The sequence below is a fragment of the Rhinopithecus bieti genome, unplaced genomic scaffold (genome assembly GCF_001698545.2).
Source record: "Rhinopithecus bieti isolate Rb0 unplaced genomic scaffold, ASM169854v2 scaffold_84002, whole genome shotgun sequence".
In the NCBI taxonomy this organism is placed as follows: domain Eukaryota; kingdom Metazoa; phylum Chordata; class Mammalia; order Primates; family Cercopithecidae; genus Rhinopithecus; species Rhinopithecus bieti.
Window position 1 is genome coordinate 5,257,940 of NW_016841755.1, and position 23,938 is coordinate 5,281,877.

General features: G+C 42.5%; 1 protein-coding gene across 1 annotated transcript in view; it reads left to right on the top strand.

Annotated features, from left to right (window-relative positions):
• ATP9B (ATPase phospholipid transporting 9B) overlaps positions 1 to 23,938 on the top strand; it is a 306,136-nt gene that overhangs the window by 228,442 nt on the left and 53,756 nt on the right. The window contains 2 exon segments of the mRNA XM_017866120.1: positions 2,797 to 2,909; positions 6,165 to 6,413. Of these exon segments, the coding sequence (XP_017721609.1) occupies positions 2,797 to 2,909; positions 6,165 to 6,413 (362 nt within the window).

The window sequence follows — 23,938 nt, forward strand, 5'->3', positions numbered from 1 at the left end:
AATTGTTCATTCTTGGTAAGAGCTATACAGGTGTTCGTTATAATATTCTTTTAACTTTACATATGAAATTGTTCGTAATAAAAAAGTTGGATTTTAAAAAGTGGCATTAATCATAGTCCTGTTTACAAATGGCATAGGATTTATGCCTCATTACAATTCCCCACCCTAAATTATCATGCTTCACACTCAGTGTAAGAAAAAAAAGTCTAAAGGAAATACTTTTGTTATCTCAATCTGCTAAATAACATGTTTTTAATTTAGCACATTTGTTAAATAATTTTTCAGAGAGGTGCTTACTTAGGCACACATAATAGAGGTAAACTTTGTAGTTACCCTAATATGAATTAATGGAAGGTTTCATTTTCTTTTAACTGTTGGCAATGATATAACTATCATTTTTCATCTCACATTTTTGCTATTTAAAGCACTCATAGGCCAGGTGTGGTGACTCACGCCTGTTATCCCAGCAGTTTGGGAGGCCAAGGCGGACAGATCACCTGAGGTCAGGAGTTCCAGACCAGCCTGGCCAACATGGTGAAACCCCAGCTCTACTAAAAATACAAAATTTAGCCGGGCGTGGTGGCACGCATCTGTAATCCCAGCTACTGGGGAGACTGAGGCAGGAGAATCACTTGAACCCTGGGAGGCAGAGGTTGCAGTGAGCCAAGATTGTGCCACTGCATTCCAGCCTGGGCAACAGAGTGAGACTCTGTCTCAGAAGACAAACAAAAATATAAAGCACTTGCAGAACTTCATTATGTTATTCAGAGACCAAATTGCTGCTAACTGCATTATTTAATATAGCCTAGTATTTTAAGTTAATTATACTTATTTAACAAGGGTAGCATGACAAAATAAAAAGGTTTAAACTACCTCTCATGTAATTTTGATGATTTTGTTTTCACTTAGATTTATGAAACTTGGAGACATTTTTTCAAGGTACACAGAGCACAGCCAGTTTAAAGGTGCTTCATAAAATGTTGTGGAAGGCAAAATCCATAAAACTGACAGGTATCTCAGGTAGATAGTTAGCTGCTATTTGGAATTTCTAAAACTTTATTATATCTCTCTTAAGAGAATTCATCAAAACAATCTCTAAAATAGTAATTGTAAGCTGTATTTTCCTTCTCTTTTAAAGTAAGTGCTGTGTCCTGATGGAAGGCTCTGAGCCAGGTGACCTATTGTGCTGTGATCCTAACTGATGTCTTGGGATTAACTCTGTGCTCTAGTCCTCATGCCATTAGAGGGTACCATAGACATGAAAATGGTTTGGGTTATATTCCAGTACCACGCATGCCAAAGAACATAAAAGTGAGTGAATATTTTTATGGATGTTTTGCAACCATGTGAAAAGTCCAACTTTTATTGCAATCGATTGGCTGTGTCATTGTTCATACTCAGATTTATAACGTCGTCAGTATCTGTGGATAACCCTTCTTGGACGTGCTGTGAAATAAGTACAGAACCCCCCTGCCCCGCTCCCGGGACAAGGGAGAAGGTGAAAGCACCACATTGCAACATGTTGTGAAACAAATGCAGAATCCACCCCTCCCCCGGACAAGGGACAAGGTGAAAAGCACCACGCAGCATCACAGCACATTGTGATCTAAGTGCAGACACCACCTCGCCCACCTCTGGGGCAAGGTGGAAGCACCACGCATGGCAGCTCGCTACATACATATCCAGAGGGTATTTCAGCGTCCCTGTGCTACTTCGCTTCTATAAAGCCAAATAAATTAAACATGCATATGTAATATGTGTATTTTTAGGTTAAGTGAGATCTCTTTGTCACCTAATACATGGCCCAACTTTTCTGGCAGTCCTCCTAAGTAAGCACTGTGGTCCTTCTGCCTTGGTCCACTGAGGAGCAGGCGTTGGGGAAGCACATTCAGATAACCCAGTATTTGGAAAATACTAAAGAAAAGCCGTCCTCTGTTTCACAGACCTACGGTCTGTCATTCCAAGGGATGCCCATAGATGCTAAGGATTAAACACATCTGAAATATCCGTTTCTGTTCAGCTAAAAAGACCTAATTTTTTGAAATAGGTTTTTAAAAAAAGTTAATGGACACCCTCATTTGGGGCACGTTGATGTCTTTTTCAGGCAGTGTTCTATATTGTAATTATAAAGGTGGTGACTCAGTTTTCTAGTTTTATGCCTGCCTCTTTCAGAACAGGCAAAAGCTGCATTTGTTCCAAATAACAGCTCTGAGCTGAAAGGCAATGACTGGACTTTCTTCATATAACTGGAGCCCTTCCCATTATTAAACGTTGTTAGAGGCTGGGTGCGCAGTGGCCCATGTCTGTAATCGTAACACTTTAGGAGGCCAAGACAGAAGGATCCCTTGAGACTAGGCTGGGCAACGTAGGGAGTCCCTGCCTCTACAAAATACAAAAAAATTAGCTGGGTGTGGTGTCGTGCACCTGTAGTCCCAGCTATTCGGGAGGCTGAGGCAGGAGGATCAGTTGAGCTCAGGAGGTGGAGGCTGCAGTGAGCTATGGTAATGCCACTGCACTCCAGCCTGCACAACACAGTGAGACCCAGTCTCAAAAAAAAAAAAAAAAAAAACCCACAAAAATGTTATAAGAGTACCTTGACATGCTAGGGAGAAAATATCTTGTTCTTCCTGTTAAAATGAAAATAGTAGCAAGTAACAATCTTAATGCTACTTTGTATTATAGGGTGGGCATCCCAGCTGCTTCAGCACATGGATGTGCAGTGTGTGCGGTAGGAAAGCTGGGCCTTCCCCCAGGCCTTCTGCATTAATGTGTTTGCTGTTGTCCCCTTTATCCTAGGAACCCTCACCCAGAATGAAATGATATTTAAGCGGCTCCACCTGGGCACCGTGTCCTATGGAGCTGACACAATGGATGAGATCCAGAGCCATGTCAGGGACTCCTACTCACAGGTAAGTGGGTTCCTCCTGTATGGGATCTGCTTCCACACACATCCCGTGCCATGAGTCCACCCGAGCCTCGTGTGTTCCCATCTGTAAATTAGCACACTTCTCGGTGGTCTTAACATCCTGCTACTTCAGTCATCCATTCGAATATACGAATCAGGAAATCGTCTTTGATGAGCATTTCTACATGAGTGAAATCGTAGAAGGCATAGTGTGCTTAAGTCATTTATTCATATTACATTTTACTAGTGAGTTATTTGTAAAGAATTATTCAGTAAACATTGTATTTGAAGAATATTCAGTAGGATACTACACCAATATGTTTTCTAACAGTCCTGTTTTTCTCTATAATAAAACATTCTCATAGTTTTAAAGGTAAATTCTTTTTTTTTTTTTGCCTTTTCAGTGGACGAAAGTAGACACCGTAGTGTTAGGAACCTCGTATCTGTCACTCACCTTCCTGTCATCAGTGCCCAGGTGGTGATGTTTCATCTGGAGGTGTTCTTCATTATTATTCTATCACGACATGAAGCTCAAATACCACATTCTTTCACCTGTAAATATTTATTATGTGCCCCGAATAGATAAGGACTCTGCCTTTCATTGGGGCCAAAGCTCTCTGAAGTTCTGAGAACAGGAATTAGAGGTTGAGTATCCCTTATTTAAAATGCTTAGGACCAGAAGTGTTTTGGATTCTGGATTTTTTTCAGATTTGGAATATTTGCATTATCCTTACTGGTTGAACACCTCTAATCCCTTATCTGAACATCCTTTTGAGCATCCATGGCGTTCAAAAAGCTTTGAGTTTTGGAACATTTCCGATTTTAGATTTTTGGATCAGGGATACTCAACCTGTATTTGCTTTTAAAGCAGGATTTAGCCTAGAGGCTGTAGCACTTGCCGGAGATTTTATAGGCAGTGGGTTGTGTACAGTCTGTCCATGGCCCCAAGTCATCCTAACAACCGCATTCCGGCAGTAGGCACCTCAGAGCCACCACATGGAGCACAGCCCTGGCCCCGGGAGTGTTTCCTTGTCATTCATTTGCATTCTTTTTTGTGTGCCTGTCATAATTAGAAGTCACTGATTCAGTGTCATCAAACCTGGAGATCTGAGAGAATCAATTTAAGAGACTAGCAGACAAGGCTGCAGTGTGCGTCAGGAGTTTACACCTCCTGAGGCCCTTTTTCTGCTTGTTTGTTGTTTTATTTTGAATATAGTAATACACATAATAACGAGCTAAGGCCTATCAGGTTCAAAAGTGTACACAGCTCGCCTTGGGGGGTGACAGTTCCCAGCGTTGCACGGCACCACTGCCCAGACTTGCAGAGGCCACTCAGCCATGTCAGCTGTGGAGTCTAGGAGACTTTTTGAAACAAACAGTAATTTGTTTCAAACTTGATTTTTGCAGAGACTAGACTAAATGACACTTTCCCATTGCAGCGTTTCTACTCTTGACAACTCCAGAGTAGCGTTCAGTGGTCAGCATTGTATTCAGGTTTTTGAAAACCTTCTCTTTCTTGTATACTTGCTACCAGTCTGGCATAAGCTTTACTGTTGGCATGCTGTCAAATGGAAGGAGTCTCATATGTGTATGTATGTAGCATATGAAATGTTTATCCACACACATAAGCAAACAAACATGTATACACAGCCAAACACCTTATTATTTTGGATGTAATTCATTTAGATACAGAGTATTTGTAACCTAGGATATTTATTAATAGAAGAAAAATCTTAAAAGGAGAAGAAGTACAGTTTCTCCCAGGAATGTATTTCTACATTGAAATTAGCACCAGATGAGACCCGCTTTTTAAAATTATCATCTGTGAATATAATTTTAATAGCTTCCAATAAGTTATTAGGAAAAATTAAAAGGAGAAAAGATGAAGCATCATTATATAAACACAGTAAATATTGTGCTTCCACCTAAGAGAACTTTTAAAAATCGTTTTTGCTGAAAGCTTCTGTTAGCTGAACAGACAGTACTTCTTATGTGAAGTTGATCTGATTCTCTATTGGTATTCTGTTTTATGACTAAGATGACAGGAGTCTAGTAGGTCCACTGCCATGCAACACAAATCTTTTATAACCTGATTATATTTCCCCACTGGAGGCATTTGGTGATAGAGGGCATAATCTTTCACGGAATTTGTGTGAAATTAAATTGTACAGGCATCAGCAAACATCATGTCGTTTGGAAGGAGGGAGCCAGCTGAGTTTGCTGTCCCGCAGCAGCGTGAACAGGCGCAGATGGGCTGGGTCCTCACTGAAAGGCAGCACCAACTGAGCAGAAAGTTAAACCCTTCATTCGGCACCACTGTAATTTGATGGGCAGGAGATTCACAGTTCACTGGATCTGTGCACTCCGTCCAAACGCGAGCGTCTTGTTTCTAAGGAGGATTGTCACGAGTTACTCCGAAGTTAACTGAAGAAACGTTTGACGTCCTGTTCGGGTCGGGGGAGTGTCCTCTGACACCCTCCACCACACAGGAGGTGAATAATAAAAAGTTATCACTTCAGTGGTGCCGTGAAACCTCTTCAACACGGCTGGGGCTGAGGAGAGCCAGGCACAGACATAAGCCCTAAATGAGGACTTGCTTTGAGAGAGCAGGATTCCAAGATATGACACGGGGTCCTTTTTCCTCTGAATGCAACTTAGGATTGTATTTTAAGAGAGCAGAATTCTAAGATGTGACTTGGAGTCGTTTTTCCTCTGAATGCAACTTAGGATTGTGTTTGGTTGTTATTATCCACAAAACTGGACTGTCTAAACTGAGACTATTGAAAGCAGGATTAATTTATGGTATTAAGGGAAGATTCTTAAAAATTTTTTCCTGCTTTTAGCTTTATACAATTTTATGTACAACAGTATTTAAAGAAAGCTGAAAGCAGTTGTAAGTATACCATTTCAGTTTGTTCTTTAACTGACTCTGCTTTTAGAAGTCATGAATAAATAGGGGTTAATGACGTAGCAAATCAGTGCCGTTGTTGAAATGAATACAGTAAAAACAAATTATCAGATTTTTAAGTAGTATAGTGAATATTTTGGTGTATTTGACAAGCTGGGTGTATCGAAGCGCTTCATAGTACTAGGCTTAAAAAAAAACTCATTAATCAGTGCTTTCTAGGAGATAATTAGAATCAAATGAGGCTACTTATTTCTAGCCACTTCGCTTATAAAAATCATATATGTTAATAATTCCGTGTTAACTAGATCTCTTTGCTCCATCTTTAATTATGTGGCGTTTCATATTCTAAAGATGCAGTCTCAAGCTGGTGGAAGCAATGCTGGTTCAACTCCACCAAGAAAAGCCCAATCTTCAGCTCCCAAAGTTAGGAAAAGTGTCAGCAGTCGAATCCACGAAGCCGTGAAAGCCATCGTGCTGTGTCACAATGTGACCCCTGTGTATGAGTCTCGGGCCGGCGTTACTGGGGAGACTGAGTTCGCAGAGGCTGACCAAGACTTCAGTGATGAGAACCGCACCTACCAGGCTTCCAGCCCCGATGAGGTCAGTCAGAGCACAAAACCGTGGGAGCTTGTGCGTTCCATTTGGACTCAAAAGTCATGGGGATTCATTCTTTCTGGGGTGGGGAATGGAGAGGAGCAGTGTACTGTAGCTTTAAGGTATGTTTTAGCTGTCTGTTGGAAACTGCCCCACTCATTCCGGCATGTAGCCTCTGACGTAGCCTGGGCCTTGCAGATGCAGACGGGCGGCCGGCATGTCTCGGCACATCCCAGAACACCCAGGGCTGGTCACAGGGGACAGCGTAAGAAATGCCAGCGAGGTTTACTGATTCCATAAACTAATTTGTGTCAAAGCTGCATGTTATAAAACTGTTGAAGTTTGGGACTGGGATGGCTACATCATCCAGTTTTTTGGATTCCGTGTCCAAATTGAATCATCAGGTTTCCATATTTACACATATTTTGCCAGATTTTCGATACAGGGCATTTATTTCAAAAGAAAATCAGAATGTAAATTTCCAAAACCTACAGAAATGGTAAGATCTTAAACATGGTAAATTAGTTATTTCTAACTTTACATTATTCTTTGATTTTTAGATCAGTAAAATCATCATCAAATTTGTTTAATTAATGTCTTAGTATATTTTATATACAGTTTTATATACACTTTGTCCCTTCAAGGTTCTTGAGATAGCTCCGTAAAGTAATCAAGCCAACCACGGCAGCGCTGTAAACAAACTAGTATCTTCCGATACTTTGTAAACTGTGTCATATACGTAAATAATTGGCGGTGGGGGTACCTTCAGTGAAAATAAAAAGATGAAAATCAGATCTAATGTTTTTAAGAGAGGAGTCTGGTGGTTCTGGTTGACGAGTTTATTACAAAAGAGCGCCATCGTCCCCCCATAATGGAATAGAATCTCAGCCAAGAGACAAGACGCAACTTCACACCCACCAGGATGACAGGAATCAAAAAGACAGACCATAGCAAGTGCTAAGAGGACGCAGAGGAATTGGAACCTTCGTGCATTGCGGGTGGGATTGGAACAGGGTGCAGCCACTCTAGAGAACAGTCTGGGTGTTCCTGAAACAATTAAACATGGAATTACCATATGCCCCACAATTCCACTCCTTGGTGTACACCCGAAAGACATGAGAACAAAGACCCGTATGTTAATGTTCACAGCAGTGTTAGAGCCGGGAAGTGGAGGCAGCCCAAATGTCTATCAGCTATCAATCAATCAATAAAATGGGCTCTGTTTGCACACATGGAACATCATCCAATCACAAATGGCAGGAAGGAGCTGCGTCTGTGACAGCGTCAAAGCACCTTTGAAACCTTTTGCTCAGTGAAAGAAGGCAGGTGCAGAAGGCAACCAGCAGACCTATGTGATTTCATTGCCATGACACGTCCAGAGCAGACAGACCCATGGAGACAGCAGAGCAGCAGGTACCAGGGTCTGAGGAGTGATCCGCGGCAGGTAGAAGGTCAGGGACAGAGGAGTGATCTCTAGCAGGTACAAGGTCAGGGGTTGTGGAGTGATCCCCAGCAGGTAAAAGGTCAAGGGCTGACGAGTGACCTTCAGCAGGGAGAAGGTTTCTTTTAGGGGGATGAAAATGTTTTAAAATAGATTATCATGTTGGTTACACAACTCTGTGAATATGCTAAGATCAATTAAATTGTACATTTTAAATGGGTGAATAGTGTCTCCATAAAGCTATTTAAACAAAAGAAGATGCAGAGTGAGTGTAGGTTCCATGACTATTGAATGAGTAGAAAATTAAGATTCTAAACAAAGACAAAACAAATTCATAGGTTAAAAAACTAAAATTTGTATCTTAGAAAGTGTTAGGATACTCGTTCAATTTCTGAGTGTATGGATATGAAAGGTGCTCAATTCTAATTCCACAGACAGTGGAAATATGAGCCTAAAACCCCTCTGTTGCTGATCAGCAGCTGGGCCAGACAGACAGGGAGGCATGTGGAGAAGAGACAGGAAGAAGGGTAGAGAGGCGTGAGAGAGCCTCTTTCTCTGGTGATAATACATCTTGCAGCAGAGACTCAAGTCCTTGCCGTGGAAAGGTGAGAATCGGGACAGACTGTGGCCACCATGAGGAAGTGGAGCTGGCGTATGTGCACCTGATCATGCATAGTACGGTGTTTCCAGCGCTGGGAAGGGCATCGTCATTTTGCTGATTAAAATTAAGTAAGAAGTCAGAATATACAACTATGAGTTTAGAATGTTTGGAAAATTGCCTTATGAGTAATAACTAGAACCGATTTGTAGCCCAAAGAAGACAGAACAGAATAAATGGGTATTGATAATTGAGGAGGAGCTATGCTGTCTGCAGAGCTGATCAAGGGTGGCAAGCGACTTTTACTTTAAAATTGCCTCGAAGCAGGAGTCTCTTGTCTGGGCTTCTAGAAGGAGAAGAATTCTACCACTTTATGGCTCAGGAAACAACCAGTAATGTCATTCCTCTTTTTTCCATGAGAGTTCGCTGTGACCGTGTCCTGACGAGGCACAGGCTTCCAGGATCGTGGGACTAGATCTTGTGTCCTGAAGGCACTTCTCATGTCTGTGTGCAGATGTGGGAACCACTTTCCTAGGAAGGAAAGATACACATATAAGCAAGTGGTTTTTAAACTTGTCTGTATATCAGGTAGACTTCTAGGGGTTTTCTTCTTTTTTAAAATACTTAACTTTTTATGTATGCACACTAGCACCCCTATTACAGAAATGCTGGACTGGGGCCAGGCATGGTGGCTCATGCCTGTCATCCCAGCACTTTGGGAGGCCGAGGCAGGTGGATCACCTAAGGTCAGAAGTTTGAGGCCAGCCTGGCCAACATGGCGAAACCCCGTCTCTACCAAAAATACCAAAAATTAGCCGGGTGTGGTGGCAGGCTCCTGTAATCCCAGCTACTTGGAAGGCTGGGACAGGAGAATTGCTTGAACCCAGAAGGCTGAGGTTGCAGTGAGCCAAGATGATGCCACTACACTCAAGCCCGGGTGACAGAACAAGACTCAGTCTCAAAAAATATATATATATAAATAAAATACAAAACAAAAAAGAAATGCTGGGCTGGGGCTGGACATTTCTCCATTTTGAAAATCTAAAAGGTTACACCCCACAATTGAGAACCATTGCATTTTATAAATCTTTCCCTTTGACTTACTTTTAGGACTTGAGGTGAATGATCCATATTCTCAACTTCCCACGTTTAAAAAAACCACTTTCATCGTTTTGGCTACTTTTTCACCATCCTTTAGGTTCTTACATGGCTAATGACATGTCATAATTACTAAATTGGTATAGTTTGGTTAGAGTAAGTTAGTATCTTGACTAAACAACAAAAAGAAAAATGCCTATGTAACTAAAGTTTGATAAACTAGGGTGAATGTGAGGATGTGAGGCCCTCCTCCACCAATGTTTTAAATTTTTTGTACACTTTTTGTGGTGGTGACTCTTAGTGGGCTCAGCTGAAGCTGTCCGGGGGACAGATATAAACATCCCCTGATACAGTGACCTCAGGAAGAAGAAAGCCTAAATGCGCCAGCAGATTTATGGTATTTGACAAAGTATAAGCCATGGGTAGACTTTTCGGAAAACAAGCTTACTTATTTAAAGCTTTAGTTACATAGGCATTTTTCTTTTTGTTGTTTAGTCAAGATACTAACTTACTCTAAACAAACTATACCAGTTTAGTAATTATGACACATCATTAGCCATGTAAGAACCTAAAGGATGGTGAAAAAGTAGCCAAAACGATGAAAGTGGTTTTTATAAACATGGGAAGTTGAGAACATGGATCACTTATCTCCCCTCAGACTCTGCGGATCACAGGTTGGCTTTCCATCTCTCTCCACACTCCTGCCGCCTTCCTGTCTCTAGATAAGTGTCAGTGATGCCACTGTGATGGCACGGCCCTGCATCACAGCCAGTACACGTTCCTCTGTCACCACGCGGTCACCGTCACCGGAGCTTCTGTGTTTCACCGAGCCTTTCGTGAGAATCTGTCCCCGGTGTGACCGGGCACACTTACATGCAGCCATGCAGCCTTCCCTCGTGTCAGGCTTTTGCTGTCAAACACGTAATGCCTTCTGTTCCCAAGACCTCTCTGAGTAACTCCGTGTGCCTGCCGCCTTCCCTCTAGTGATCCCCATGCACAGTGTTCAGATCGGTCTGCTCACGCGCCTTCGCAAGGTGCTGTTCTTGGCTTCCCTGCTTGGATTCGACCACTGCCCCATCCAGATACTCTTCCGGACACATCAGTAATTCATGATGGTGGGTACATGTGGATTGAGTGGTGCCTTCTGTGGACTAGCATAAAGGGATCATTTAGTTTTTCCTGAATGCAGTTATATTACTACTTGAAATTTCTGTAGTCACTCCATTACTTTTATAATTGTTCAAAGCATTTTGTTCAATAAAGCTGTGCCAAGCTTGTGTGCAGGTGCGTCCCAGCACTCGCCCGTTTGCTCCTTCTGTGCTCGTCCCTAGCTTGACATCCCTTGGCTGCCCTCACCCCTGGCCGGGGGTCCCCAGCTGCCCATTGGCTCGCAGGATTCCCATGTGTCTTCTGGGTGGGTATCTCTCTCCGTGTGTATTGCAGGTTTTGCGCAGCAGGCTTTATCTTCCTTACGCCACATCCGCCTTCTTTTCAGGGGCTCACAAGCGTCGCCTGCTGAGCGAACCTTGACTGTGTGGAAAGATGGTGCAGGGAGCTACTGGTCAAGGCGGAGGAGGGGAATAAAACACATCTATAGGAATATTGGTCCTTAAAGCCATATTATTGGAAGTTTAAGTAGGAGCTGGTTTCCTATCGTTTAGCAAGGCCGTGTCCCAACGTTTAGATGATATTTGCCTTTTTGGTACAAATGTGACATTATGATGAAGAACTTAAGTTCCTTCCGGTGAATCACATTGTCACTTCTCTCTTTTCAGAAAATAATTGGCAAAGTCCGTGAAAATTGGGATCAGTTGAAGTATTAGATTTCTGAAAAGCTCCAGAATACAATGTCATCATCGTACAGAGTTTTTCAGCTTTGAGGAAATGTGGAAACCCGAGCTCCACTCCTCCTCCTCCCTGCCAGCATGCCACTGCCTGCCCCGTTCTGTCAGTGGGCACGGTCGTTAAGCTTCCTTTAGTCGTCAGCCCTGTTGTAGTTCATAGATTGTGTTGACTGATAGATACGTAAAATCTCTGTAGCTAAACTCAGAACCACTTTCGCAATTAGGATGTGTGTATGTGTCAGATCTATTTATTTAGTAATAGAAAATCTGACCGAAGAGGCATAACCAAATCTGGGCATCTCGACCGACACGATGATGAGTTGAGACTTGTAAGGTTTATCAGTTGCTGTCTTTTTAGCATTCTAGTGTGGGCTGTGAGACAAACACAGGTCACAAGCAACTGCTCTGTAGGAGGAAGCAAGCCCCTGTTATTCCTACCAAGAAAGCGTTGAATGCATTGTTTTTTCTGTTATGGCATTCTGGAAATTCTCAAATATGTCATGTGATTATGCATTGAAAAGAAGTGTTTTCTATCATAAGTCTGAGAAACCTAGACTAGAGATTTTCCCAAAGAAAATTGTATTTGAAGTTTTAAAATACTGTATTATATGTTTACCATATTACCTTATTCCACATTTTTTATTCAAAGTATCTGGGATTTTTTATTTTAAGTTTTAATATAAGTCATAATACTTTTGAATCTTAAATTGGGAATTCACAATAGAGATTTCATTGACTCCAAGATTATTAAGAATTTAGAGAAATTGTAATATAGACATTGCTAACCTTACAGTTAAGTTTTTTTACTTGTCTAAAATGTCTCTACTTGGGAAATTGGACAATGATTAAAAATAGCAGAACATTAAATAACCTTTTAAAAATCCCTAAAACGTATTTTAAATCTGAAAATGAAACAATAGACTTCATCATAATTTTTAAAGAGCTCTGTTGATACAATGTCTGCAAGTCCCTAAAGCCTCAGGAAAATCATCTGAATGGTTCATTATTTAGCGTATTGAGCTTTGCTGCAGTTAGGTTGACGGATGGTAGCAGTGTTTCCCGATCACCAAAGTACCGTTTTAAAAGCATTTTTTATCGAATAAAGGGCTTAGAATATTGCACCCTGGAGCTTTATTTAGGGAAATGGTTCAATTGATGTTTTCTATTTAACCTCAGCTCTGACCTATCACAACATCTATGGTTAATAAGCAACATTATCATTTGAGAGGCTTAACTAGTTTCACCCACTGTGCACCCGCACCAGCCTCTTAAACCCTGTTTGTGGTGCTGTTATCTCGGTCGTTAGGAAGGATGGAGTTTAGTAAGTAGAGTGCCCTAGTTTTAGTCGCTGATACACAGTTGCTGTTCTTCACGGAAATAAGCAGTCTTTGATTTTCATTTTTCCTAAAGCAGAAACAATCTTTCACCTTACCTACACATGCGCCTAGATGAATCTGTGTTATACAAATAATTGAATTCTGAGAAATTAATTTTAAATCCTTAAAGGTCCTGTGAGGCATAAGCAATTAAACACTTGAAATGTGATGTGTCTTGTGTGGTATGTTTGGTGATACGATACTTGAAGGTGTAGACGTGATGGTGATGTCAAAGTGTAAATAACTAATTTTGTATTCATAATGTGGAACCTACTTATGCTCTGGTCATTGTTTCTTATGATAAGTGATCAATATTTCATTTTCTCTAAGAGTAGGAAGTTCTGCTTGCCTATCACTTGGTCTTCGCAGACTCAGCATAGCAGGCTCCAGCTGAGCAAACGTTAAATGCCCTCTGGAAATTCCCTCACAGAATTAAAATTCAGCTCTGTTTAACTGTTCGGGCATATGTCCAGTGCAGTCACAGAACACTAGCACCGAACTGGTGGCATGGGCCCTCAGAGAAGGACAGAAGCTGGGTGGGCAGAGCCTCCGAGTGCAGAGGGTGTCAGCTCAAGTGACGAAGGCGTGGGGTGGAAGGAACCTTGAAGACCGCTGGCTTCTTTTGGTCCGAACAGAGTGACTATGATTCTCAGTGACTGCTTCTTCCTCTAGACTGGCTGTTTAGTAGTCTCATTCTTTTTCCCTCTATGGCTGCGTTTTCTCATATTGGTAAGTTCCATATTTAAATGTTATTTCCGAATGTAGCTGTCATCGCCTGACTCCAGTATTTGTGTGCAAGAATCAGCTAGAATTAATGACAGAGCACAAGTGGGTTATTAATAGTATTGCTTTTGGGTTTACAGAAGTAGGCACTAATGCATGAGGCGTGCTATATTTTTAAATTAATTTTATTGTGTGTGCCTATTGAAGCAAGACTAATTGTGGTGTTTTGCCAATATATTTGTGAGGAGCAAATCATTGTCAGTGACATAGAGCCTTCACTCTGTGACCTTCAGGACCAATAGAGAATAAATACTACATAGCCTGTCTGTGAATATTGATTAGCAGCTTTTTCAGTTGATCAAATTGCATCTTATGTTAATAATTCCACTAAAATATAAAGATGATTATAATCACAATCAAAAATGATGAAATCTCAGTGATTAAATTGTGATGTATAAAGTGCATGGTAAGAAAATGTATATTTGCAGTGTAGCGGGCAGCTGCCTGTGTGAATGGCTAATATGGTAAAGGAATTTCTCCCTAACTTTTAAGAATAGTAGCTCAGAAATTTCTGAATAATGGAATTACAGAGAATTATTAATGATAAAAATTGCCCCACAGTTTGTATTCTCTCATAGGATGTTACTCCTGGCTATGCTACTCTTGGGTCTGTTTCCCAGAGTGGTTATTTAGCACGGAGAAGTGCAAGTGTGTAAACAAATTGCCTGTGGTAGAGATTACTTCAGTGTGTTGCTAAGCAGCCTGTGCATGAGATTCAGCTCAGGTTCCTGCTTACATATATTTTTTTCCATTCACATCTTAATTATTTTTTGCCTTTGTATTGTCAAGAATCACATTATTAGAAATTTCTAACAGCTCAGTATCAGAGAAATAGTCATTTGAAATGTACTAAACCTTTAAATTCTGGTCTTTCTGCATTTCAGAGATTACTTCCTATCATAATGCCAGGCAGCAGTTAATTCCATATTAATATAGAAGCACACAAGGGGTACTTGATAAACTACTCTGCCAGTTTTTTATTGAATGCGGACACAATCGCTTTGAAAGAGAAGATCAAGTGATGGCATCGGAAACACGATTATTAGAGAGCTCCCGACTGAGTAAAGAAAAATCTAATTGACGAATGGCCGGTAATGGCCGGTCGTGCACGTGGAGATTGTGTTCTGTGGTTGCCTGCACCATCCCTAATAGCATCCAAGGAAAATGGGAAGAATGTCCACTGCAACCTTCCACCCGCCACCTGAATGTGAGGACTGCAGCCACGTGTCAGCTGCTGCTGTGGAGACAGATTCTGAGGCGCACACCTGAGAATTTCCATCCACCCCTCAGCAACCTTCTTCCCATGTCTGTCCTGTTGGCAGCTAACGCATTTAGTATACAGTCCGACCAAAGACTGCAATTAATGACCTCAAAGAAGCTGTGGCAAAGAGGGCAGAGATAAAAGTGGTCTCCGTGGGAAACGGAGTAGCTCTTGCAGGGATCCACCTCCCAAATGTGGTCAGCAGTAGCAGTGACCTCAGGACGGCAGCCCCACCACAGCGCAGCCAACATGTCAGAGAGCACCTGGCACCCTCACCAGATGCCCTGTGCATCAAGAGAAAGAAATGAACGTGTGTTAACTTGGCATCAAACTAAATCAGTAAGAAGAACAGAACCAAAGGAAAGTGGAAGGAAGAAAAAGTAAAGGAAAACATAAAAATAATGATTAAGCAATCATTCAAAAGCTGACTGTTTAAAAGGTTAAATGAAATGGGAAGATTATTGGCAAAACACAGTAAATACAAAACAGTGAATGTAAACTAAGTTCACACATATGAAATTATCCATATGTAGGAGTATATAATAAATAGAAAACAGTGAATGTAAACTAAGTTCACACATATGAAATTATCCATATGTAAGAGGGTATAATAAATAGGCTTAAAAGTTTATAAGAGAATATGAAACGCAGATCAAATGCTTATGTTTTCAAAGACAGTAAAATAACTGGTTTCTGGAGAAACAAATTTCAAAATTGACTCCATAAAATCTGAGTAGATGAGAAGAGAAATTTAGAAAAGTCACCCAAAATGGCTTTTGACCAGTTTTATAGGTCAGTTATTTTGAGGCACAGATAAATCACATACTGTAAGAACTTTTCTTGAGCAAGAAAAAGTTAGACAGTTAGTCTAAGAACACAAAAAAGCAGAAGTTCTAAAAGAAAAAAATGATAAATTGAATTTCAGAGAACAATTTATTTTTTTTTGGAAAGACATTTGTTAAGAAAATAAGACAAATTAGAATTTCAACATAAATTTGAAAAAAAAAAAAAATGAAGACAAGCCACAGACTTGTAGGAAATGTTTGCAGAATACTTACCTGATAAGTGACTAGTATGCTGAATATATAAAGAATTCTCACAACTCAGTAATGAGAAAACATCACCTGAATTTAAACATTGGCAAAAGATTTGAACAACTACATCACCAAAAAGAGATACGAATATTGAATGTAAAATACCATAAAAGTAGTGATTTGTGGGATCTAATATAGAAAAACTATTAAGATACATGGTAATAGCCAAAAGTCAAGAGGTGATTGATGTCAATGGAATTAAATTACTCTGAGGTCCTTTAGAGTACAGGTAAAGGTGCCGATTTACTTAGACTTTGGTAAGTCCAGGATTATGCTGGCAACAGTGGCGTGAGTGCCAAAGAATGGTAAAAGAGCATGCACCTCTCCAGGGTGGTGGAAACGTGGTCATCGTGTGGTAGAACACACACAGGGCTCCCTGGAGAAATGGCTGATTCTAGAACCAAGGCAGGAAATACCCAGGCTGAGCCTGGAGCATCTGGTACTGCCAGAAAGTAAGGAATTGCTCAAAGCCAACAAACAAACAGAAAAAGCTGCCTGCATGGCAGGGGGTGTGTGAGAGGGACACAGAAGCCAACTGGAAAAGCTCCCTGTGGTGAATGCTGGAACAGTATGAGCCGCAAAGTCGGTCGCACTGGATTATAGCCCACAGTATGAAACAAATATGCAGGAGTCCAAACTGATATGAATAAATAAATGAATGGGAGAGAAAGATCTCCCATGCGCAAGAATTCCTGTGCAAATTGTGTAGCTACTGAACCCACAAGTTGGGGAGCATAAGTCCTCCTCCTCTAGATGTGGGCTACACACAAGGACTTCCTCCCAAAGAGCATGGTGTGAAAGGGGGAAAGGAGGAACTGGACGACCTTAGTCAGGTGAGTAAGGTCAGCATCAGCAGTGAAAAGCCGCGTTGCTAGACACAGCCGCCACAGGATGTGTTCGGCAGCACCTCACCTTCACGGTCGCCCTCCCCAGCCCCACAGCCCCAGTCTACTCGTGAGAAAATCACCAGACAAATCAAATTGAGCGATGTTTTACAAAATACCCGACCAGTACGTCTCAAAACTGTCGAGGTCATCAAAAACTGGGCAGGGCCAAGCAACTGTAACAGCCGAGAGAAGACGAGAGAAAGCCGAGAGAAAACTAAATGTGACGTCCCGGATGGGACCTAGGACAAGACAAAGGACTTCAGGTAGGAACGAAGGCCGTCCAAATCAAGTACGGATTTAAGCTTTTAAAAATGGAACCTGCTGCTTGCTCAGATTGTATTGACAACTTGAAGAAACACTGTATATATGCACCTTTCAGAAAATTACCAAATAAAAGTTCAGATATGTTTAAGTGCTTTGTGCTTTTTTGTGATTATTTTACAATAGTGGTTTAACCAGTTTCTTCTTTGTGATGTTTGGCCTTTAGTATTTATCTTGTAATTGTATGGAAGACACAGGGTCACTGCAGACGGTAGCACAGCTTCAGATCTAGATCACCCAGTCATATTTCCTCTGCAGAACGAGGTGACAGCTCCAGGTGGTATGGTCTTCCTTTAACTTGTGTCCTTGTGAAATTGGAAAAATGTTAAAAATGTTAGGGAAGAAAAGTGCTTTTCTAGGCACAGGGTCATCATGACCAGCTGTGTGGTAATCTGGTGAGTGCCAGCATCGCAGCCTCCCATTTCACTCACACCTGGTTGTGCCTTCACTGGAGGGTCTTGGATGTTCTGGGACCTGCAGTGGAAGGCAGCAAGGAAGGGCTTCTCTGCTTCACTTTCAGGAAAGTTGGAGACCCATGTCAGACACTAAAGATAAAGGTTGAGGAACAAACATTTTAGCACTGTTAAATATTGTCTCTTGTTAAAGACATGTAAGCTGACTTCCAGAAGTGCTTCAATAAGAAAATAAATGTCCTTGTATATGTAGAGTGTTTGAAATGTGAGTGAATAAGGAGGGAAGAGTTAACAGTTTGGGAGGGGGCCCCCGCCTCTCCTGGCTAATGGAAGTGAATCGAGAGGGAACACTGAACGGTTCCATGGGGGTCTCTGCTTCACTGGCTTGCGCTGTCCTCCTCATTGTTTCCTTCCCTACCTCTCTCCGCTTAACAAGACAAGTCCTGCAGCTGGAATCACTGTCCTCAGTGTCCCACATTGATAGCACAAAAAGATTTAAGGAAACCGGCCTGAAGAATATCTGCACCACATTTCCATTTCATTTACTGCCAGAATTCAGTGTCGCGTTCCTCGGGATTCAATTGATTGTAGAGGTGATTCTCCATGTAAATAAGTCTAAAATAAAGTCCTGAAGCAAATATTGCCATGATTTCTGCATCTACAGAGCTTGGCTCACAGGAATACTCTTTGATTTAATTGATTTATTAACCTATTTGCTGCTTTCAGGTGATTTGCATTTTATATGTGAGTAAATGGTTGAGAGGCACACTAGTAACTTCAGGGAGAGAGCGACTCTCTTTCAACTCAGAGCCCAGCTTGCCCTGCAGCAGCCGTGAGCTCACCAGGCTGTCCAGGGCCTGGAGAGTCCTGACACGGATTGCTGAGAATGTGTCCCATTTGTGGTTTTGCCCGTGTCTTCAGAATTCCACTCAGCTTTCCACTTTTAAATCATTTTAAACAGGAGATTTTTAGCTTTCATGTATTCAAGAAATGAGTCTAAATTGGTGAGCACAGTGCACCTGGACCTGTGTGGGGTACTGAGGTTCTGGGAGGGAAGGAGCCTGGACCTGGGAGTGCTGGTCCCTGGAACGCAGCGGAGGCGCAGTGTGAGTATGTCCTCTGCCGAGGAAGGGGAGGGGCACACGGTGCTCTGATCAGGTGGTCAGCAGGGCCTTCTGGAGACCTGGAGTTGAGCCGAAACTAAGACCGCAGGGTGGAGAGTTATGGGGAGGGCCTGGCTGCAGGCAACCGGCACTCCACACACCAGGAGCGTGAGAGCCTCGGGGCCGGGCCAGGGGGACAGTCAGAGAATGGGTCTCTGACAAATATGTTTGACACTGAGCTAGCTGCCGTCAGTCTCCATAACTGTGTCTGTTGTTGGAAGCTAATCCCCAGTCTTGCTCGGACAGCTTGATTCTGAAGTTGGGAGTTGTAATGACAGGTTGTCTTTACTGGATCTGCGATCTGCATGTGGGCCCTCTGGTTGGCTGGCCATGCAGAACTCCCACGCACCTGCCCTCATTGCTTGAAAAACCCTGTCCCACTTCCTCGGGATGCTGTGGGTTTTACATTGGGAGGGAGCTTACATACTAGGAAGCCTTAGGATGCTGTGGGTGTTACGTTGGGAGGGAGCTTACGTACTTTAGGAAAGTGTATATTTTAATCTCTCAAACGTCTTTAGGAAGATAATAGACTCAAACTTATCAATCCTTTGCAATTTTCTTTTAATTTCTACATCTACTGTCCCTAGATGTAAGTTATTTCTAAGAGCGTTCTAAAAAGAACACCATGGTTATATTTCAGATGTACAAAGAGAATTCGCTAGGCTGCCTTCACCTAGTCAAATCCCCACACTTACCTGCTGCAGAGATGCAGAGCTGGAAATAAGATATGAAAGCGCAAAACCAAAACTGGAGAATCTGCCGTGTCCGTGGGAACCAGCGGTTCCTTTGATGTATCCTCAGTAAGGAGGACCAGGTCTGCGTGAAGTACGGAGTACTTAGGTGTGAATTCAGGAGCAAAGATTCTAAAAGTACTGCATATCCTCACTGAAATTATTTTTCTTGTAGTTATTTTGTCCAGCAAATACATACATATGTGTGTGTGTGTGTGTGTGTGTGTGTGTGTGTGTGTGTGTGTGTTTTGAGACGGAGTCTCGCTCTGTTGCCCACGCTGGAGTGCAGTAGTGCGATCTCAGCTCACTGCAACCTCTGCCTCCTGGGTTCAAGCTATTCTCCTGCCTCAGCTCCCAGAGTAGCTGGGATTATAGGCATGTGCCATCACGCCGGGCTGTGTTTCATTTTATATTATCAAAATTCGGTCCAACAATAGGCAAGTTACATTGGAACAGTAATTCAAGCATCTATATCTTACGAAAAATGTGGATATTCTTTTTTTTCTGGTTAGCATTATATAGAGTTAATCCTCAAGGTGATTACAAATTAAAAACAATTAGATAGAATACTGGGCTAGGTATAAGAAGTTAAACTGATTTTTGTTATAAGTTGCTGTTTGCTCAAATGGATTGTGAAACCGAGCATAAACTAAATAATAAACAGATGTGAGTCACCAAATATAGAAAGCTCAGTCCTGACTGCAGTGGGGCACCAATGAGATGACAGGGTGTTCACGGAAAGATGCAATTTACAGGTCAAAATGTCATCGTAACCTTTCACTGTGTGAATTGGAAATTAGCCTTGGGAGCGTTGGCATCATTTACAGCTTGTGGAGAAGAAGTTTTATTGGAAGAAGCAATGGTAGAGCTACACCCTCACTTCCCACTGGAGATGGCAATGCCCAGGTGCCGCCTCCCTCCCTTACGATGGGTCCCTGCTGAGCCCCGTGTGCCTTTTTTGGTAATGTGGAGCGTATCACTGATGCCCTCAATTACGGGACTGCATCATCCCCAGCACAATTTTAGACTCTCTGTGTACTTAGTAACATGCGGGAAAGTCAGAGAGAGAGTTCTAATTCAAGCCCTGTGGGTGACACGCTATTGAACATTTAACACAGGCATGGGGTTCTGGAGTTGTAGCGTCCGTAGAATGGCAGCGCCGCCCGACCTCTAACCCAACGTCAGAATTGCGACAGCGAGGGTTGACATCTGCCACCGTTGCTGCACAGCACACCACCCCAAATGTGGGGCACAGAACCATTCCAACATTCTCCCGGGTGCATCCTCGGGGCACAGTCAGGCAGCTCCCATCAGTAGGAGAGGGTTCCTACCCTGATTCCACCCCAGGCAGGGGCGATGGGGCCAAGTGGATTCCGTCCTGGCCGCACCAGCACTTCCTCAGTGAGTATGCCCTTTCCTGATTTCCAACAAAGCATGACAATTACAAGCAAAGAATTTCCAGACAGCAGTTTCCCACAGTATTTGGCACACATGAGGCATTGAATTTGCTCCTATTTGTATAATTTATCTTCTTACTAAGACACTTAAGCAAAAAGACCAAAGTCAAAATTTGCTAATTCCATTTATTTTCAGCAAAAGGAAGATGTATCAATCATGTTTGAGAGTGGGAAGCTTCAGGTTTATAAAGGTGAAATGCTAGGTGCCTCCCAGAGCAGAACGTTCTCAACGTTCAGGCCAGGGTCGGACAGGCCTGAAATATGGTGGAGATTTGGGGATTTTGATTTAGTCTTGCTTTATGTTTTATGTCTTCTGTTAAGTTTTTAAATTTTAAATTATTATGGGTACATAGTAGTACATACTTATGGGGTACATGTGATATTTGGTACAAGCATACAATATGCAATGATCAAATCAGGGTAATTGGGATGCCCATCGCCTCCAGCATTTGTCATTGCTTTGTGTTGGTCCGATTCCCGTTCCTTTCTTAGTTATTGTAAAATATGCACTAAATTCTTGTCAGTTAAGGTCACCCTGTCGTGCTACCGAGTGCTGGATCTTCTTCCTTCTATCCGACTGTATTTTTGTACCCATTCATCAGCCCCCTTTGTTACCCCTATCCCTGATATCCCCGATAGCCTTCCTGGACTCTGGTAACCATCATGCTACTCTCTATCTTTGGGAGTTCAACCTTTTTTTCTTAGCTCCCACATAAGAGTGAGAAGACCCAACGTTTGTCTCTCTGTGCCCAGCTGATTTCACTTAGCGTAACGTGCCCCTGTTCCATTCACACTGTTGTAGATGAAAGGGTCTCATTCTTTAGTGATGGCTGAATAGTATTCCACTGTGTATACACCACGTGTTCTTCATCCGTGCATCCAGGGAGGGACACTGCGGTTGATTCCATAACGTGGCTACCGTGAACAGCGCCGCAGTACACGTGAGGGTGCCGAGACCTCTTCAGTGTCCTGATTTCCTTTCTTTGGGGGATATTCCCAGCAGTGGGACTGTGGATTATATGGTGGCTTTGTATTTAGATTCGGGGGTAACCTCCATGCTGCTCTCCAGAGGGCTGCACGAATTTATATTCCCAACAACAGTGCTCCCTTTTCCCCACCTCCTCCCTTGCCAGCATTTGTGATTGCTGTCTTTTGAGTAGAAGCCGTTTTAACTGGGGTGAGGTGATATGTCATTGTAATTTTTATTTGCGTGTCTCTGATGATTAAAGGATATTGAGCATGTTTTTGTGTACCTGTTGGCCATTTGTGTGTCTTCTTTTGAGAGATGTCTGTTGAGATCTTTTGCCCATATTTTAATTGAATTACTCAGTTTTTTCCGATTAAATCGTTTGAGAATCTATAATAATCTTATAGATTCTGCTCATTAATCTCTTGTCAGTGGGTAGTTGGCAAATATTTTCTCCCATTCTCTGGGTTGTCTTTTCACTTCGTTGATTATTTTCTTTGCTGTGCAGTAGCTTTTTAGCCCAATGTGATCCTGTTTGTCCCTTTTTGCTTTGGTTGCCTGTGCTTTTGAGGTCTTACTCAAGAAGTCTTTGCCCAGACCAAAATGCCCTGGAGTGTGCCAACCTATTAGGCCCATTTCCAAATTTGATTAGTGGTTTTAGATACCAAGCAGGTGTTTCCCATATAAGGGCGTCTTTTAATTTTTCAGTCCACCCACAGATACAGTTGCAAGCAGAAAGGGTTGAGGTCTGACTCACTCCTGGGGTGTAATTCTTCAGCCAGCGCTATGGGCTGAGACCAGACCCTGCCCCGCGTCCCACTACCTGGAGGACCAACAGGTGCTGACCAGGCACCCAGCAAATTGCACTGGCCCTTACCTGCAGGGTTAATTAATAAGAGGGAAGGCTGCTTTTCCCTTAAATATGGAAATGAGTTGCCTCACTTCAGAGTGTTGCTTATAGAAAAATAGTAATTCTATACCATTAAGTCTTCCTAGTTGCTAATCTAATATGTAACATTTTGCTGTCCCTGAATTTGTAAATAGTTAACTGTATGGTCTTATTTGTTTAAATGAAATTTGTATTTCTAGATGATAAATTTGGGCTGAGGAGAAATTCCAACACTGTACATAGTCATTCCTCCTTCAGAAAGCAGGTTTTGAAGTGTGTTCAGCAGTTGGGGCTGTGGAGTAAACCAGTGGGGCTGGAGAGCCATGTGGGGAAAATGAAGGCCATGGCTGAGGTCAGACCCGGTCCCTGCTGGAAAAGGGAACCCACAGCTCCTGCGCCCCTGAAGCCCTGAGCCCCTCTCCCAGGTTCTGGGAAGGAGGGACCCCAGATGCCGGAAGGCACAGGTTATTCGTGTGACGCGTTCTCTCCTCCCCAGTCTAGAGCGGAACTAGTTGATAGTATGCTTGGAAATAGAAAATGGCGCCTCGGATCACTTCTGCTCTCTGGGATGCAGATGAAGAACTTGAGTTGAGAAAAGGTATTTGACTCTCCCATCTCTTATGCCTTTTCTGTAGAAGTGCACATTGGATTTTGTAACTGAAATGACTGCAAATTGTAGGACAGTAGTTATAATTTCCCTCTCAATACTGCTTTTCCAGAATCATTCTATTCCATGTATCACAAGCTCACTTTACTTTGTAAACTTCTTAAAGTATCAGAAATTTATAAAAGGTAAATGCTGATAGATTCAGTACACATCATTTAAAACTGTGTAAATATGTGTGTTGGCCTGTTTGTCTATTTATTTCCTTAACTAGAGCCTAAAAAATGTTTGGTAAGTCACCTGAGGTCACATGATAGGGAAGGAGCAGGGGCTTTTGCACTGCGGTCCTCTCAAAAGCATGCCTGTGGGGCTGGATCAGTGGCAGTGGCACCTGGGCAGCCCTGAAAAGGAGGGACAGGTGCCTGTCACCTCCACGCAGCATGGGTGACATCATCGCGATCCCTGGCTTTGCTCCCAGCACTCCCCACTTGCACACAGCGTCTCCAGAGCCAGAAGAGACATGGTGTTAGGGTGTCATCTCTGCACGCTCCCTCCCCTCACATGGTGTTAGGGTGTCATCTCTGCACGCTCCCTCCCCACACAT